General features: G+C 37.7%; 1 protein-coding gene across 2 annotated transcripts; it reads left to right on the forward strand.

Annotated features, from left to right (window-relative positions):
- Positions 1 to 183: 183 nt before the first annotated feature.
- LOC149421934 (bifunctional 3'-5' exonuclease/ATP-dependent helicase WRN-like) lies at positions 184 to 14,956 on the forward strand. Of its 2 annotated transcripts, XM_089634614.1 has the most exons (11): positions 184 to 439; positions 3,332 to 3,386; positions 5,130 to 5,377; positions 5,549 to 5,672; positions 5,952 to 6,168; positions 8,116 to 8,312; positions 8,565 to 8,709; positions 8,800 to 8,928; positions 9,403 to 9,585; positions 14,418 to 14,632; positions 14,752 to 14,956. In XM_089634614.1, the coding sequence occupies exons 1-11, from the start codon at positions 320 to 322 to the stop codon at positions 14,940 to 14,942; spliced, it is 1,824 nt and encodes a 607-aa protein (XP_089490740.1). In that variant the 5' UTR covers positions 184 to 319; the 3' UTR covers positions 14,943 to 14,956. The 2 variants fall into 2 exon arrangements, with proteins under 2 accessions (XP_089490740.1, XP_089490741.1); XM_089634615.1 differs by lacking the exon at positions 3,332 to 3,386 and having other exon boundaries at positions 323 to 439.
- The last annotated feature ends 4,203 nt before the right edge of the window (positions 14,957 to 19,159 follow it).

The raw sequence follows: 19,159 nt of genomic DNA on the forward strand, positions 1-19,159 counted from the left end.
ATTTGTAGAAGGTGTCAAAATAATTTTTATGTTCGTAAAAATCAACCATAAATCAGCGTGCATAAGATATATTTTTGTTTGAACATAAACTTTGTTAAACATTAAAAGATGTGCAACTGTGCCACTGTCAGACGACGCTATAAATACGTCTATGGTAGATCAAATAACTGTCAAAAATTCTATTTTGTTTTGTTGAGATTTAAGATTGAGGTTATGTTATTTTCTTTTTTTTCTTTTACCAGTTGAAAAAGCAATGTTACTTTTATTTAGTCGATGAGCTCGCTTTTTGTTAATTTGTTTTTAATATGAAAAATATAAAATGTTTTGCAAGCTAACAATAAACTCTTTAAAAATCGCGGTAACTCCAGAAAAGGTTATTTTCCCAAACTTTGTTTTAAATCGTACTGAAGGAATTTCAAGATATTCTACAGTCAATAAGGTACTATTTTGAATACTCTAATAATTGCTTATAATTTCTTTGATATATCATATTGATATGTCCCTAGGTATCTACGTGACTTGAATTCACAGTACGACCAAATTGAAGACGTGCGCCCGAATATGTTCTCCGTAATTTTACACACAGATGGGGGTGGCAGTTCGTATTATTAGACTTAAATATTTAGTTATATAGATTGGCCGGCAACCGTCATAAAAAAATTAGAAAGCCAACCTATAAATATACCTATTAGTCCGCAGATTTAGCTCTAGACCCTCATAAATAGTCATAAATCTGAAATGGGAAAATGTTAAGGCGGTGTCTAGTAATTTATCAATTCGAAATAATGAAAATATTATTACGCAATACGGTAAATATGATGTTCTTAGCCGGAAAAAAAAAAATTATTTATTTTTATTATTAATACAGACTTAGCATTTATCAAAACTAAATCAGAAATATGACCTTTTTATGGCCGTCCTTTCGTATTGTTCAAAAAATATTTTAAATTTTGAATATCCTCAAAAAATACCTTGAAGGTTTTTCTTCAAGACTTCGTTCAGAAATAAAAAAAAAATAAAAAAAATAAGGTTGTGGTATAATTATTTCCTAGGCACTATCTTTAATGTTTTTGTAAATGCGGTTTACTAAACTTTGGTTAAATTTATTCTAAAAAAAGGAACGAGGAATAGTTTCTATTATTTTTGTCCACTTTTTAAAATTATTTTCACATTTTTAAATTACCATTTGTTTAAGAGTTTCGAGTTTATTAAAATAATAAATTATTTTGCCGTAAAGTGGCGACATTAATTCAGCTACCACGGCAGAAATTAGAACTGAAGGCTTATTTTTAAATATGTCAACAGATGGCGTTAATCACGGAACGACCCTTGGAATTTTCAACAAAATCTTGCGTGTCATCAGTCAGCGAAGATAATACCTACTTGTATATACGAAGAAGTTTGCCAGTATTTTTTTATAAATTGACGAACGGTCTTGCTGTGCACGTGTTTATACATGTGTTAGTTTTCGACGTGGACATGCGCACACACACTTGTGTATATTATGTAAATATGTTTTGTCATTGATTTTGAGGACAGGCATCAGAGATGTTCATCGAGTTAGGTTGATACGATTCGTCTTCACATTTTTTTATTGTATAAGTAAAATAATATTACATTTATTGTGAGGTGTGCTTAGCTGATTCTTATTTGGTACATGCTATATACGTTCATAATTTTTATTTCAAATTTAATGTACTTTACATACGATTTTTACATATTGAAGTGAAACTTCTTTACGCGCGTTATTCATTTTCGAGGACCGGAGTAAAACCGACTCATGACCGTCAAGTGACTCAAGGCCGATAACGCGACTAATTACCCTTGCAGACGTGCGTGACAAGTTTTTTTAGTAAAAAACACAGCCGTAAGTGAGTTTTTCAAAGTTTAAAATTGCGCGGGACAAGTCAATTGAGGAGTACACGTCGTATACGCGGTTCTCGTCGCGCAAGATACCTCTCTTCGCGGTCTAGAGGCAGAGAGTTCGACACTCGTTATGCAGGACCCGGGTTCGAATCCCATATTTTTATAATTTTTAATTTTTTTTATCACATGCTACTTATAAATATGTGAATTTATAAGTAGCAATTTAGTAGTAATTTATTTTTACTTGTGTCATGAAATTGTTTTTAATAAAGCATTACATATTATTTACTTAGGCACCGTTGTTTTCTTCTATGATCCTTATTAAAAAGCTAACAAAAAGAATTTTTTTTGTTATCCTTCATAACATGCATTTTTTACTCTTGAATAGTCTTCAAGCACGTTTTTTTTATTACGGTCAGAGCCCATTGATGTACCTACCTATTGTATTTTTTGTGTCAGCGCGGAGCCTTCTGCAGTGGGAAAGTGTTAAAATCAAATAACAACATACAATATAAGTCACTTATAATTAGTGACATCTTACGAATTTCAACAGAACTTTTTTAGTACAGAACTGTCTTTAAATGGCTAGTGAAACCGAGTTCCTCCGCTGGGGGGCATTGTTGTAGTTTCGTTCTGAACAGGGTACCTATTATACTTGGCCTTAAGCCAGTGACCCAAGGGCAATAAAAACCTTCGCCCAAGGCTGGGCTATATTGCAATTATTTGAAGGTCGTATTGTAAAAATGTAATTTTAAAATATTTAACAATAATAATTATAAATCTAGATATAAGAGTTTAATTGTAAACTTAGATTGAATTTAATTGCAACTAAATACATGTTTAATATTGTTTGTAACTAAGTAACTTCGTTTTTTTACTCGTTCCTCCTTTTCTTTTACATGCATAGTGTTAATATTAAACTACCTTAAGGTGATGCACTACGTCGTGTAATATTTTAAATTAAGCCGCTATCAATAACAACCCTTACATAGATGGCGATAAGGTTTAAATTCCCGCTTAACACCATCTGCCTGTTTTGATTTATGCAAGAAAAAAACACTGCCAAAAAGTGCCTTTTATTTTATTTTGTTGATGTTCATGCATAAATATTAATTTTTTTTCGATCATTTTATAAATAACTTAATTTGTCACATTATACAATAAAATCATAACCGAAAATGGGTTCGTAAGTAGGAGATTTTGAGCTTTAAAGCAGTTTTTATAAGCCTTATACATTATTTTTTCTGGGCTTATAAAAAGACTAATCTAAAAAATACTCGATTATTTCAAAGGCCAAGATGTATACTACTCGCAGTATTTAATTAAAGCATCTGAAACATTTCTAGGCGACCAAATTTTCAAACCAAAAACACATGATTTTGCATTACTACGTATGGCATCGCCTTAAGTAAGGTTGTAACAATATATATTAGGTGAAAATAATTCAAATCTTATCATATTTCAGCTCAAATATGATCAAAACACATTTGCAGAACAATTTAACAGTGAATTTAACCAAGGTAAACAAACAACTTGTTTATAATTATAAATATATAATAAACGGTAATCGATAATTATGAAAAAGTTGTTGAATTCCGCCTCACGCTCTATATGCATAAAATAGCAACTTAATTACAAACAGGAAACAACTATTTATGTCGGTGGAGATGGTAAAAGATACCTTAAAGTACCATTTTTCCTCAATCAAAATTAAGTTTGAAGATTAAGAAATACGCATAAATGATTAAAATAACCCAAAAATCTATTTTATGCAAGTTTTACATCTCCCCGCCTTAAATAATTGTTTCACATAGTAATTAAGTTGAAATCAAGTAACACATATTATTTAAATTGTGTGAGGGCCCGTTCCCACTTCCGTTTTAAAAACGGAGGCGGGTCTCGTTTTAAAAACGGATGCCCCAGCGGCTGTAGTGGATGTATGGAGCTGTTCACACTTGTCCGACACGATTTTAAAACGGATCCGACATTTTTTGTCGGATGGATCGCCAGCGCAGCGCGTCCGTTTTAAAATCGTGCCGGAACTCGCTCGCTCATAGTTTTGTATGGAGCTTTTCACACTTGTCGCCTAGTCGTTCCGGCAGAGTCCCCGCCACACCCCGACCCCTCCCCGCCCGCTCCCAGTCGCAAGGAAGCAGGCACGCTGCGTGCTTGTATTTAGTTATTTTGTTAAGTAAATAAATTAAAACATATTTTTTATCCTAGCAATCTAGCTCGCTAAAAACTCACGGACCGCCACTGGAAGACCCAGTAGCCAACAAACTGCAATATTTTATTTTTAATTAAATAAAAACAAAACGCTTGGTGTACACAACTTTTTTATTATCAACATGTTTCAAAATTTATTTTTTATTTTTTAAACTTTACTTATTTTTCTTTATTTTAAAGCTTAAATGTTTAAGTTGTAATTGTTTAATGACCTTAAAAATATCGATAGCCTTTTTCAGGACAAATGCACTCTTTCAATTTTGTATTTTGATGCGTTAAGCTCTCTGAAATTCGTTCCAGTAGATGGTTAAAGGAAGTGATAGACATTCTAAAATAATTAAAGAACTTTAGTTAATCACTTCTCAACTCACCAATTAACACTTGGAAAGTTCCTACAGAAAATCTTTCAACCAAAATTCTCTATTTATTTTTTTCCTTCTTTTTAATAAGCACCACTTGATAACAAGAGCTTCATCATCGTCCATTGCGCACCATTACTGAAGAATGAGCAAATAAAATGTTTTGGTTGAATTGACAATTATTTGTTTTCGTAGAGTATGATCCGATTTTAAAACGGAGGTGTGAACAGGGCCGTAGAGCATCCGTTTTTAAAACGGGACCCCCCTCCGATTTGAAAACAGAAGTGGGAACGGGCCCTAAGTTAGGCGGAATTCGGCAACTTGCATATTTTACCATCTCTCCTGACGAAAATAGTTGTTTCTTTTAGTAATTAAGTTAACCCCTAGGAGCCGGCAAGAATCAATAAATAAAAATACATTTTTGTTGGTTATCATGAAGACAATACCATACCTAATAAAGTGTCAATTTGATTTTTGTGTTTAACAAACCCTGTAGAAGTAATACCCAAAGGAAAAATTAATGTATAAGGTCGACACTGAAATTTCAGTGCTTCGAGACGTGCGTGGGCACAATTCTTCAACACTGCAATTGCAGGACTCCTAAGGAAACGAAATGTAATTTCCATAATCTGTGCCTATTAAAAGGGCGGTTAAGTAAATATTTACCTTTTCTTTTAGTTCCAACGAATCCCACAGTCAAACATATGCAGTGCTTAAGAGCCAAATTTGGAATTGACAATTTCAAATCTCCGCAGTGGAGGGTGATCAACTCCCTAATAGAAGAGAAAAGAGACAACTTTGTTATAATGCCCTCCGGGTACGGCAAGTCTCTGTGTTACCAGTTTCCCGCCGTTTTTACAAATGGATTGACCGTGGTCATATCCCCACTAATATCTCTGATGCAAGATCAGGTTAAGTCGTTACAGGTAAAATGATCGCTTCATCCATATTTTTTATCACTTTATATAGGTATTTATAATTCCAACCTTAAATGTACCTACTTTTGGGTAATTATGTCTCTATCTCAAACTTTAATAATATCAGCTATTTTCATGAAAAGTTGTATGAATGATAATTATATTAGCCTTAATTTTTAGGCTCTAAATATTCCTGCCTGTTTTCTTGGACCCGCTCAACCAGACAAAACTGTTTATCAGAAGGTATTGAATGGACATTATAGGATCGTTTATATTACTCCGGAATCTGCACTCTCAGTCAATGGTAACAATATTATTTTAATGGAATACAACAATATGTGTAAAATCAAAAAAATATTATATCATCCACAATTAAGTAATATGTATTACTATTGGCCATCAAAAGCTTCATTAAAATTTTATTAAAAAAAAACTATCTGTACCACACCATGCGCTGCTGTGGCTCAGTCTGTCCAACAGATGGCGCTGTTTAAAAAAAACTAGTTTTTACTGCTGTGACCGCAGCGGCTATCAATCTAATATGATGTCTGAAATGCATTCAGATTTCATTTGAAATTTAAAGGTTTGGATCTTTTGGAAACACTTCATTACCAAGTAAAGATAACTCTCATAGCTATCGATGAAGCTCACTGTATCCTTCATTGGGGAAACGACTTTAGGCCGGCTTATGGAAACCTGGACGTCCTCAGAATGAAGCTACCCTCAGTTCCCGTGGTAGCCCTTACTGCCACCGCCACCAGTGAGGAGAAATACGGCATATTTCACATGCTAGGCTTAAGGTAAGCCAATTTCCTACTTAGCTACTAGAAATAAAGGGTACACCCACAGACATATGAATATAATAGACGAGAAGTTAAGGACGAGGGGTTAAAACAAGAGTTGCGGGACGCAGATAGAAAAGCTGACTGTGATTCGTCAATAAATCAATCTGACAGTAAATAGGCATCTCGCATTATAATATCACCATTTAGTTCTTAAAAGTAAAATCTGCTTTTGAATGAATAGACATTTTTACATGGGAGCGCAAATTACTCACCACGTTATGAACAAATTTGCGAAGTCCAAATTCGGCAAAATAAATTTCTTCTATTTTCAGAGTCGAATATTTTGTTTACGTATTTAGTTAAGACACTTTTATAAATGTTCATAATTTACTTCCCAGCAACCAACCAGCTTTGTGTTCAGACGTATCTCGATTTGATAGTATATGTTTCTACAACTGATCCATATTATACGATGTGAATATGCTTAAAATAAAGTAAAATAATGCTTATATATGGAATGTAATACGACAATTGGGTTTATTCTCTTTTTCACATCTATTTTTACAAGTTTTCATAGCACAAGTCACCATTTTGCCGTGTTATTTAGTAAAATGAACCGATGATGCCTCGACCATAGTTCGCACAAGAATGATGACGTCACGTTTTCTAAATTCACTTGAGGCCATACGCGAGCCCAGCCGGCTCCAATGGAACCGGTATGGGGAGTGGGGAATAATACGCTTTTAATCACTTAGGGCAGGTCTACTAATATTCATATGTCTATGGGTACACCGGATTTAATTTTCAATGGAACACAGTACACATTATTATTTCGATGGTCCCGAAGAACAATGTCGGATTTGCAAATTTGTAGTTTTCCAGTGGAGCTGTTTAATGTTTCGTTTCTGCATTTTTACTTTTTTTTAAGAGTATGGCATCCCCAACTGGGGTATGTTGTGAGGCTGAAGGGTACTGGAGAGTGGAAGGAGATGGGGAAGAGGAGAGTGGGGGAGTACCTGGCTTTTCAGATCTGGTCACCAAACACGGCTTTAGCCATTTCAAGCAACGATTCAATTCTGAATGGGGGTCTTACACCAGGGCGATACTGAGAGTATCTTCCATCCTGGAAAGTGCCGCAAGAATACTATATATTATTTTAAATTAATAAATTTTGAAATAACACAAAGTATTCAAATAAAATTTAATGCACATGCCGGGATTCGAACCCGCGTACTTCGACTTGCTAGTCGAGAGCCTTACCCCTCAACCCCGGAGACCGCTGTAACATATTTCTCCAATGAAATAAATAGGGGACGTTGCAAAATATCAAAAACAGTAAAAATGCAGAAAAGAAACTTCATGACCGTCGATTTATTATTGATTTTTAAAATAGACATGTTGAGATAATGATGAAATATGATGACACGTCCACCGCCTCTGTGCTGGCATACCCTGACAATTTTGATCAAATTTTAGAAGATTTTTTGGTTTCAAACTGATTCTGCTAATGTTAAATGACATTTTGATGTTCCTGAATTCTCATAGATGCTCTCACTGAAGACTGACTGTACGGGACAAGGACGCGGTAGAGTTTGGACTAACCAAACCTGTTTTCGCAATTTTTTTAATTAATCTTCGAATGGTGAACTCGTTTAGAGAAATATTGATTTGATACCATAAACTTTTCAAACGGTCTTCAAAATTTTCGCCATATTGATAATGTGTTTTCATAATAACAATACGTTGTTCTTTTGCATAGTGATTCATTTTTAAAACCTCAATGACTGCGGATGACAAATGTAAAACATTAGGGTTTACAACTTAGGTATTTAAAAAAGTGGGAAATTTAAAACCGGCATACCCGATTAGGGTGGCTTTTAGTAAACCATTGGTTTTCATAATCACTATTATTATTTTTTTTGTTTTAATTTATTACATTTTTATGTTATGTATACTTTTCAGAAATCCCCAAGAAGTTTGCTCAGGATATGACCGTACAAATCTCTATTTTATGACGAGAGAAATGACTAAGGAACCCTACGGGGATATTTCTAAAGTTTTGTACGATGATAAAAAAAGATACTCAATAGAAGATGGATCTGTTATAATTTATTGCCTGACAAAAAAAGGAACTGAAAAATTGGCGAATCTACTGAATGGTAATTAAGTAATTTGCTTACAATATTTATGGATATGCGAATTTTACTGGTCTGGTTTTCAAATTTAAAAACAAAATTGCCTCAATAGATGCATGTAGATCTCGAGGCATGCATTTTTTGTACATTTTATGATGCATTCAGCGGGGAAAGGGTCGAGGATTGATTAAGATTTTACGATTTCTGTTATTAAAAGCAGTGTGACTGCTCAGATAAATGATCGTTTTTATAATGTAATTTTAATATTTGCTACAGGTATGGGAATCGTTTGCCGTGCTTATCATGCTGGGTTGAACAATGCTGTACGAAAAAATATTATGGATGATTTTATTAGCGGAGAAACTAAGGTTATTGTGGCTACTACAGCTTTTGGAATGGGCATTAATAAACTAGATGTGAGGTAAGAATAATTATTCTAACTTTAAAAAAAATATTAAACTTGTGTACAATTGATTATTTACTTTTTTATAATGTAATTCTTTCTTTCTAGAATTGTTATTCACTATGGAACATCACTTAGTATAGAAGGCTATTACCAAGAAGTGGGCAGAGCAGGAAGAGATGGTAAACCTGCATTGTGTGTCATGTACCATTCCTTGGCCGACTTTGTTACCCATAGGTAATCATCATTTATTAATAATTTCAAAATAAACACTTTTAGTTGGCTCCTCCGCCACAGCTATGTATGTATACCCACCGTACCTGTACGGCAGAATGGACAATTGTTAAAAATCAATTAATCTCGAATTTTCTACCACTGCCAAGGGGCCTTGGTAGAAAATTTGGCAATTGCTCTACAAGGGGCTGAAGATGGAGAAACCCCCCACAAGGTTAACTTTGACATAACAGCTCCCTAAATACTCAAATCCTGTGTTGAATGCTGTGCCATTGCCTTTTTTAAAACTACATGTATAATATGGAAGAAAGATAATATTTTTAAATAAAAAAATTATTGGGATACATAATATATTATGAGTGTATACGGTAAAGTCGAGTGGCAGCATTGAAAGCAAAAAGAATACTAAACAATGTGGCTTATAAACCACACATTTTTCTGTTCAAATAATAAATTCGATCTTATTTTCTTTTACAGATACATTAATGTTGCAAATTCTAAATCTGAAACAACTTACTGCAATGCGGAAATGAGAAATAACATAATGAAAAAATATGTCTTCACAACTTTATGCAGAAGGCAGTTCATTGGTAATCATTTTGACAAAACCTCTCAAATTGCATATCCCGCCCCACAATTCTGTTGTGATAATTGTTCAAAGTAAGTATTATAAATTGATTACCTTTATTCATTTCTCTTTCACAGCATTTCTCAATCCATTTCCCCCCCTAAATTAATATGTTAATGAAAATATTACTGAATAGTATCTACCCCAATGTCATCACTTTTTTTTTGTAATGTAAATATAGTAATATTCTTGCTCACTATTTTTTAAGCACAGGGTCTGCAGGTGAAAAACGATCGTTCTCACGTTAAGTTTAAACAACCGCAAGACTCATTTTGACTTAATTCTCAAGGGCGCTGTACAAATATATAATACATTTCTACAATGATCTATGTTATTACTAACTATATATGCAGATAATATATAGTACTATAATTAGCTGGTAGATCGCTTGAGATTAACACTGTTTCGTTGTTTATTAGCGAAATTTAAATACGGCTCGCACTCACAGGACAATTGGAAAATTGAACTACTGTTCCGTAAAATTCAGTGTTTTATGTCTCACCAAAATCAAACACGTTCCCCCGCATTTTAGACGAATTCAGGGTGCAGTTTCGCTTCTGAAGGGCGAGCTATCTCTATGAAACGATTGATTTTTTTTTCAAATCGCAGTCGTTCACTCGAAACTGCGTGGAAAAAATAGACTGCCGATAAAAATGTTGGAAAGATCAAGACAGAAGGAACGAGAAGGTCACAATTATTACATTCCATTAATACTTTCCCGCAATGTCGTATTAAAGATTGACATTTTACGAAAAACTCGATAAAAATGCGTTTTTGGAAACTACTGAAAAAATCATTGACGTAAATTCATTATATTTATTAGAACCGACTAGCGGTGGTATTTAAAAGTTCCGTAAATTTACTTAGAGTTATTGAAACGCAAATAGATTGTCATTGTGTTTCAAATTTCTGGCAGTAGGTTGGAAAAGAACTAACTAACGTAGATTCTGCATCTTGTTTCAAAATTCAAGTGTTGGTTGCAGGGTGATGAAAAACTGCTCCTAGAATATTAATTTTTATTTTTTTATTACAGGAGACAGTTGACGTAAAGTTCCCGTGAGCACTTAGGCCATAGGCCCATTTTACCTCATTCCTTTAACAGTAATCCGGTCCCTTTTATAAAGTCACCAGGGTTGTCATTGGATATGTGGCTATGTCTTCTTGTTCTATAATGTGTCTTCACAGGTATCTGAACCTTGTTCCCAACAGGGCGGGACATTGGCACCAAAGGTGAATTGGAGTCTCTTCATCCTCTTCACATTTCCTGCATCTGTTGGTGTTTTCCACTCCCAACAACTGCATGTGTCTCCTGAGATGGCAGTGTCCCGTTAGTAGTCCTACCAGTTCCTTCAGTGAGTTTCTGTCCATATTGAGTAGTTGTCTGGTTCGCCTTGGGTCTGGTCCGTATATGAGTACTTTGGATCGCTTCATTCTGGGTGAACCAGATTAGTTCCTGTTTGTGGGTAGGGCCTGGAACTGTGTCCCATTCCTCCCTTGTGGAGCACGTCACTCTGAACTGCTCCGTGTGACAGCCTACAGGTTACCTTTCCATTGTAACCTGTAGGCTGCCGCCATCGCCGCCCCCTCTATTTCTAAGTTTAGTGGGGGTAGATTCAGCAACACCCCCATGGCTAGTATTGGAGTGGTTCGCATGGCTTCTATGATTCCTCTGCATGCAAGTCCATGTATGTGGTTGAGTGTGGTTATCACTGTTTTCAGTGTTGTTGTCCTGCACCAGACCAAGGCTCCATGTGTGATTCTTGGTTTTACAAAGGCTGTGTGCAGCCATTGCATCATTTTAGGTTTGAGTCCCCACGTTCTGCCGCAGATTCGCTTAGTTGCCTACATTAGAACACATGCCTTTCTGCCCACAGATTCCACCTGGTTTTTCCAGCTCAGTTTGGCATCTATGATGACTCCGAGGTACTTAACCGTTTCTGAGGGTTTTAACTCCTTTCCATAGAAGGTTGGATTGCTCCATCCCTCTAATTTTCTTTTGCGAGTAAAGATTACCAGTTTTGTCTTATCTGGGTTGACTGACAGCCCTGTTTCTCCACACCATTCTTCTACTGTTGCCAGTGTTGACTGTATAAGACCTTTGGTTGTGTCTGCATCCCAACACCTTATTATAGTCGCGATATCATCCGCATACCCTTGTGTATATAGGCCCCTGTTGTTTAGCTTTAGGATGAGGTTATCCACCACTAGGCTCCACAGCAAGGGTGATAACACCCCTGCCTGTGGACACCCTTGTGTCACAATACTCTGATGTTCACCTCACCCCTTGTCACCGTAAGTATGAGTCCATGTCTTTCTGCCGCTTCATCGATGAATTTAATAGTGGTGCAGTTGAATGCTCCCTCTATATCCAGGAAGAGTCCTACTGCCAGTTTGTTTGTTTGTACACCAACCTGTTCAGTGCCGCGTCGACCGACTTACCTGGTTGATAGGCAAATTGCAACTCGTGGAGGGGCTTTTCTCTCAGTGCCCCGTCCCTTGTGTTCCTATCCATTAGCCTCCCCATAGTCTTCAGAAGAAATGAGGTGAGACTAATTGGGTGAAATGCGCCTTGTTGGTCATAGTCGATTCTCCCCGGTATAGGACTTGAACACTACCCTTGTTTTATTACATGATATGGGAATGTATCCCAGGGCACAGCATGCCCTCAGGATCTTATTCACAGGAAGTAGGATTGTATCTAGGCCCCTCTGTAGAAGTGCCAGAAAGATTCCATCCTCTCCCACGCTTTTAAATGGGTCAAACCCGTTGATCGCCCATTTAACTCTGGAGGGAGTAACTATTTTAGCCGCAGTGTCCCAATCGTTACCTTCCCGTGTAACTCGGGTCGGTGGTGGACCGGTGCCACTTTCTTCTAACTTTTTGTAACCAAGAAAGTTTTTCCCTAGCAGTTCCTCCAACTCCTCCTACTTTCCGAAATGGGCCGTTAGCTGCCCCTGGGTCTTTAGCAAGAATTTTATGAATTCTTGCTGCCTGTGGGATGGTTTCCACCTCCCCACAGTACTTCTCCCAGGATCCTGTTTTGGCTTTCCGGATTGCTTCCTTGTATTCTTTCTGGTATTGCTTATGAGCATCCCAGTTTCCAGACTTTTTGGCCCTGTTGAAGGCTTGTCTTACTAGTTTCCGTAGCTCCTGCAGTATTCTGCTCCACCACGGTGTTTTGTCCTTGGTACTTGTCTTCAGAAGGCAGCTATTTTGGTATGCCCTTATCATTGAGTCCCTCGGTATGTCCTCAATCTCTTTGGGGCAACCATATTTGCCTGGGAATCTTGCCATTCCTGTGTTTAGCTCTTCTGAGTACTGAGTCCAGTCATTTGCTTTTAGGTTCCTATATGTGTTGGTCCCCATTCTGTTTGCCTCTCCCTCTAGTTTAAATTCTATGTGTCAATGGTCCGACAAGTATGGTTCATCCGACATCACCTCCTGTCTGTTACTTTTAACAAAGATGGGTTCCCTACCTCTATTGAGTTTCTAAAGGTTCACTGTCCTCAGGTATTCCAGAAGGTCCTATCCTCGTTTGTTGATGTCCGTACTTCCCCAACTTACCACAAAGTGGTGCGAGTTAGCATCAGCTCCGAGTATCAGTTCCCTACCCTTCTCCCTGCAGTCCTGGATGAGTCTCTTTATTTCCCTTGAAGGTGGTGGTTCCGTAGAGTCATAGGGCTTGTATGCTGATACCACCACTACTTCTCTGCTTCTTTGATCCAGCATGACATGTAGCTTCACTGGCACCAGGTGTTGAACACTGCAGTGCCAGTGGGAGAATTGTGCCAGCTATTCCTCTAATGAGGATGCAAACCCTGGTCTGTCTCCCGAGTTATTGTAATAGAGTAGCCCTTGGTTCATGTTTAGTCCTCTGACCTTCCCCCTGTAAGTCTAGGGTGCTCTTTCAGGATATAGAACGGTAGAATGTCCCATTATATTATGTAGTGAAACTTATGCCAATGCAGGCCATTTCATATCATGATACTGGCAATCTAACACTGAAAGTTTGCAAGTAAAACATTAGTTTTACAATTAAAAAAAAAAAAAAACAAAGTATTTATTTATAATATATTAATATTAATATAATAATAAATATACGTAGACTGTAAAACGGGCTTGCACACCCTCAGTAGTAAAGTTTGCAAAATTCTAGCAGTTACCGTCCAGATTGCAACATGTGTGAATTTTGAAGATTTAATATATTTTTATAAATCCGATTCTTTTTTTGTTAGTTCCCATATTTGAAAACCAATATTATTTAACCTGTAAAATGCAATATTCACATAAAATAAATTATTCAAATATTTGCAATATACTATTATTTACAATAAATCACTTAATTTTAGGTGCCGAAAGCACAAGCGCAGGTCTGTTAGGCAAGCTGTCCGACCGGCGAATGACGATTGTTTGAAAGGGACTTATGTAAATCCGCTAATATTAAAAACGATTGGAATGAACAGGACATATGCGACTGAAAATATTTAATTAAACACAACTTTACAATTAAACAAACTAAAATTTCTCGACAGTGTCTCGAGAAGCATTTAAAGAAACACTGCATTTTTGTCATACCTGTAATGTGTTAAATAACAGAACAAACCTGTTTTTTTAATTTTCGGAGCATATTTCGCAATATTTTTCTATCGAGGGAATTTCATGAATTTACTTTTTTAGCATAAATGTACAGAGATTATCTTAAAAAATAATTTGTTTTGAAGAAATTAAAAACTTATAGTTTTTGAGGGAAATTTGTTATAGTTTGGTAGAGATTCAGAATGCCGGCTCTTAAGCACTGAGGCGCCGATATATGTTTATAATGACATTGAATTTCCCTAAAGTTAACATATTGTGATATTTTCAGCAACATTGGATACCCATATGATTTATATGATCTCACTGATGATGCCGAGCTTTTCTTGAGAGGAATACAAAGCTTCCACCCAAAATCTTTTGGCCCCAATATGATTGTTTCATTATTAATGGGATCAACTGATAAAAACAAACTCAAGATTTATCAAGACAATGTGTATTTTGGAACTGGCGCCAAAAGAACTGAACAGTGGTGGAAACAAATAGGTACATATTATTTAAAATACAAACATCAGCTTGTCATTCCAGACAAAACACATTGACGCAAAATTATGTGATGAAATTATTTGATTAGAAACGCATGTGTACTAATTTTTATTTTGCAGCATTTGTTTTAGAAATGGAAAAATATATCAAGATTACGAATATTATTGTTGGTTCAGCACTGTTTTCCAAAGTGATATTAGATGCAAAAGGAAAACAATGGCTAAGAGACAAATTTAATAACCGGAGTTCACCAATCAAATTGCCACTATCAAAAGAAATGCAGCAGTTATTAAATAATAACATTTCCTGAGATTAAACTTGTTTTATTTATTTATCAACCCTAAGAATATTTTTTATTTACCCCTTTGTTTTTACTACATAAAATGTATGCTGCATTTTTCTCTTGTGTTCTACCAGTGATTGAGTTGAGTTTTTACAAGTTTTGCAAGTGATAGAATATGTTTTCTGTGAATTAACTCTTTTGGTGCCGGAAGTGCTCATCGTCCACAAAAAGTTTGTACCCATTGAACTCCGCTGTGGGCGATTGGCAAATTCAAAATATACTTTCAATTCATGGGATTTTGCATTGTAAAAAAATAATGTCTGTAGTTTTTTTTATTTTTTAATTTATTTATTTCATCAAAAAATTACAGAATATATATAATATATTGTTACAACTCTACTCAAGGGAAGTTAATAATTAATATTATTCATGTAAAAGATAAGGAGGAACGAGTACAAAAAAAAGAAGTTACTTAGTTACAAAACACTCTTAAACATTTATTTAATAAAAAATGTATAAAGAAGGGTTAGTCTTAATCTAGGCGTAAATTATAGTTCTTATCTTGAACCGCGGATCTCCACGTTCGCACTTATCACCGACATCACACAAGCGGCAACTTGGGTTGGATCCGAAGGGCGGAATTAGTTCAGCCTGTGCCAAGGCTCCGAAGGGCGGAGTCGGCAGGCAGCGACTCTTGAGAGGCGAGAGCGTCCTGGTAGGAAGATCCTCGGCGCCGCTCCAAGGGGGAGAGCAGGAAGTTTCTCGGCGGAGGCGAGACGGTAACTCCTGCTAGGGCAGCTCCCTGGTCGGAAGCGCCTCAGCGCCGCTCCAAGGGGGGAGAGCAGGAAGTTTCTCGGCGGAGGCGAGACGGTAACTTCTGCTAGGGCGGTTTCCTGGTCGGCAGAGCCTCGGCGCCGCTCAAAGGGGGAGGGCAGGATGATGACTCCCAAGATGATGACGGTCGGGTGCGGAAATGTGAACTGTCGAGAACTAGGCGAGATCGTGACCGCCGAGAGGGCAGCCTCCTGGGCGGAGGCGCCTCGGCGGCCGCCCCAAGGGGAGGCGAGATGATCACTGTCGGGTGCCAAAAAAAAATCAACTGTCAACTGTTTGACTCGGGACTGTTGGTTGCGGAATCCGTCTTCAGCTGTTGAGGCGAGATAAGAACTGCCGAGAGGGCAGCTTCCTCGGCGACCGCCCCAAGGGGCGGGCGAGATGATCACTCTCTGACTGGGTACTGTTGACTGTTTTACTCGGGACTGTCTGCAGCTGCGGGGAGTCGCTATATGCACAGCGACTAGTCGACAGGGGGCGTGGCCAACATATCCGAGCATACCCGAATGTGTTCCGATTAAATTGTTTCTCACTGTATGGATCACTGTGATGCAAAATCAGTGAAACGCGGTGGGCGGTGAAAAGAAACGTCAGAAATCAACAGAAATGGCGTCTTTGAGTGCCGGTTTAGACCGTCTTTTAGAAGTTTCGTTAAGTAATTTCAAAAAGAATTCAGAGACAGGTGTTATCAGTGGATACATTGACAATGGAGTAAATTATGAAGCATGTCTGTGTTCTGTGAACGCGTTGGGGCACTCTTTTTCAACGAGAGACAGTATGAAAAAGAAGTTGGGAGGTAAGTTCTAAACCTTAGGGCCTAGGTCTAGGGTAGGCCTTCCCATTTCTTCAGTTCATAAGCAGCTGCTGATATTTACGAGTTATTCGAAATTAACATTTCCAATCTTTCAGATGCAGTATACACGTTCTGCCCGCCTACAGTGGAGTTCTTTGGGATGCCATTTACATTCGGTATGAATGCGTACAGAGAGTGCGCCCAAGGCCCCCGACTACACCGCCCAAATAACAAGAAGAAAATAAAGTTGAATTGGTATGTTAATACACCCTTGAACCACATCAGCTAGGCCTACTCCCCCTCGTCTTTCAATAGTAGCATTGACAGAGCACCGAGGACTCTCTGGTCCAAGATTAATGTCTATAACCCCAAAATGATCACCGTATCGTCGGTGATGTGTTTAAAATAAAATAAAAAGCGATGGGCCTGGGCCTAGGTAAGCTAGGACTAGATTACACCAGGGGCCTTCCTAATATGGCAGTTGCAGCTCCGTCTCATTTAGATTATCACGACAATCACACCAATCACAATTCATCTTTGTGTGTTAAAAAGTGTGCCGTGGCTCGTAACACATCCTCCTGTCGTGTTAGTCTAAAGAAGACCGTGCTCAAAGTGCCAAATTAATTAAAGCCCCTGCAGCTATATCTCATTTCACAATTTGAATTCATATCACACTGGATTATAACCACACTTGTAATTTTATACTAATGTCAACATTGCATAGGCCCTAACAACTTTTGTAAAAGTTAATCATCTGCGTCAAATAAGTTAACAATTTATTTGCCGCACAAATAATAGGCGTCCTATACGTATAAGCCTATTAGACCCTATACCTTGAATTGTTCTTTCAGGCTGATCACCCAAACCATAAGAAGAAGAGGTTTCGAGTTTTGGACTCCAAGAAGCTTGGTTGTCCCGCAACGATGAGTGTGAAACAAATAAAATATTTTCCAGAATTTCCTGTTCCACCTCAAATTGCAGAAAGAGCAAAAACCAAGGTATGATAGTTTCTAAATATTGAAGACAATGTTAGTGATTTCTAAACGAAAATCTGAAACAGAAAAATCAGAAAAGGAAACGGTCACATCTGGGACTCGAACCCATGTCGCACATTAAAAATAAATTAACTAGAGAAAATCGGTAAAGAAGTTCACTTCTCTTTCACTCTATAAATGCTGGCGTCCCACAGGGATCGGTTCTATCTCCGACTTTGTTTTTGTTGCACATCAATGACCTTTTGACATGTGCACCGATTCATTGTAACGCGGATAACAGTACAGTTCATGATAGCTTTTTGTTTGACAAGCCCCCAAAGGGCACACAAACTCCAACGGCTCGGAGGGCTTTGAAGCAGAGAATGGACGGTTATCTCGAGAGTATTTCCACCTGGGGTAAAAATAATCTCGTCGAATTTAATGTTTCAAAGACCCAATCCTGTCTGATTACGTCTAAAAGGGATCCAAATGATAATCTAGTCTCCTTCAACGGAAGCAATCTTCCGAACAGGCCTTCCATTGATATGCTTGGTGTAACTATAAGCGACCAGCTCAGGTACGGGAGCTCCATCGAAGCCAGAGTAAAGCTGGCCTCTCAGAAGCTGGGCGTACTGTACAGGGCCCGCAGATACTTTAATAGTACACAACTGCTGACCCTGTACAAATCGCAAGTGCGCCCTACTGTCGAATTTGGCAGCCATCTCTGGTCCGGAGCCCCTAAATACCTGAAAAAAACCCTTGACTCTGTGCAAAAACGGGCGGTCCGTTTGATAGATTCCCCAATCTTAACAGACGGACTACAACTTTAGAGCACAGGCGTCAGGTAGGTATGCTGTCCTTGTTCTATCGGTATTACAATGGAAGATACTCTGAGGAACTAGCGTCATTGATCCCTTCGGCACCGGTGCGTAGTCGGGATACACGCCAAACGCGCGCCCAACATTTGTACACGGTTGACATTTGTCACATGAGAACGGGTCGCTTCTACGATTCGTTCTTAAGTTCAACAGCTCGGCTGTGGAACGAACTGCCGGCCTCTGTGTTTCCTCCCTCCTACAACATGGGACTCTTCAAGACCCATGTTCACTCCTTCCTCTCCACAAAAAGACCCTCCACACAGCATCCCCAAAGATGACATAGACCCTGAGGGAAATTATTTTCTTCAAGGCTTCCTGTGTGGAGTTAATATAAAAAAAAAAAAAAACTTCGAAAATAAAGTATCTGAGGTGTCAGATACTAGTAAAAATGTATCTAGATACAGATACAGTTATAGAAATATAGCTAGATACAGATACACAAAAATGTATCTAGATACTTCACAACACTGGTTAGATGCAAGGTTATACAAATACCGTTTTGGACAACACACATTTGTTTAGAAGGAAATGTGGTGGGAATACGCAACTTCCCATCGCTTACTTAAACCCATTTTCAACATTGGTATCTATTAAATTTGACTGCTGCCATGGTAGATGTCAGCACAGTACCATGGCCGGAAATATGATTCCCAGGGCCTCAACACTGCAAAAGAGAAGGTGTGAAGCATACTTCCCTGTGCCCTTCAGGAAATCAGATATTTTTTTGTTGAAAATATTATTTTATATTTTTTACTGCCTACCAAA

The sequence above is a fragment of the Hesperophylax consimilis genome, chromosome 8, assembly GCF_061612785.1.
Source record: "Hesperophylax consimilis isolate HC1 chromosome 8, BYU_Hcon_1.0, whole genome shotgun sequence".
Classification (NCBI taxonomy): domain Eukaryota; kingdom Metazoa; phylum Arthropoda; class Insecta; order Trichoptera; family Limnephilidae; genus Hesperophylax; species Hesperophylax consimilis.

Bases quoted from the DNA above. Each gene is read 5' to 3' on its own strand.
- LOC149421934 (XM_089634614.1), top strand. From the start codon at position 320: ATGTTTTGCAAGCTAACAATAAACTCTTTAAAAATCGCGGTAACTCCA. The intron at 5,673-5,951 runs GTAACAATATTA...TGAAATTTAAAG, and splicing joins ATCTGCACTCTCAGTCAATG to GTTTGGATCTTTTGGAAACA. The intron at 8,313-8,564 runs GTAATTAAGTAA...TATTTGCTACAG, and splicing joins ATTGGCGAATCTACTGAATG to GTATGGGAATCGTTTGCCGT.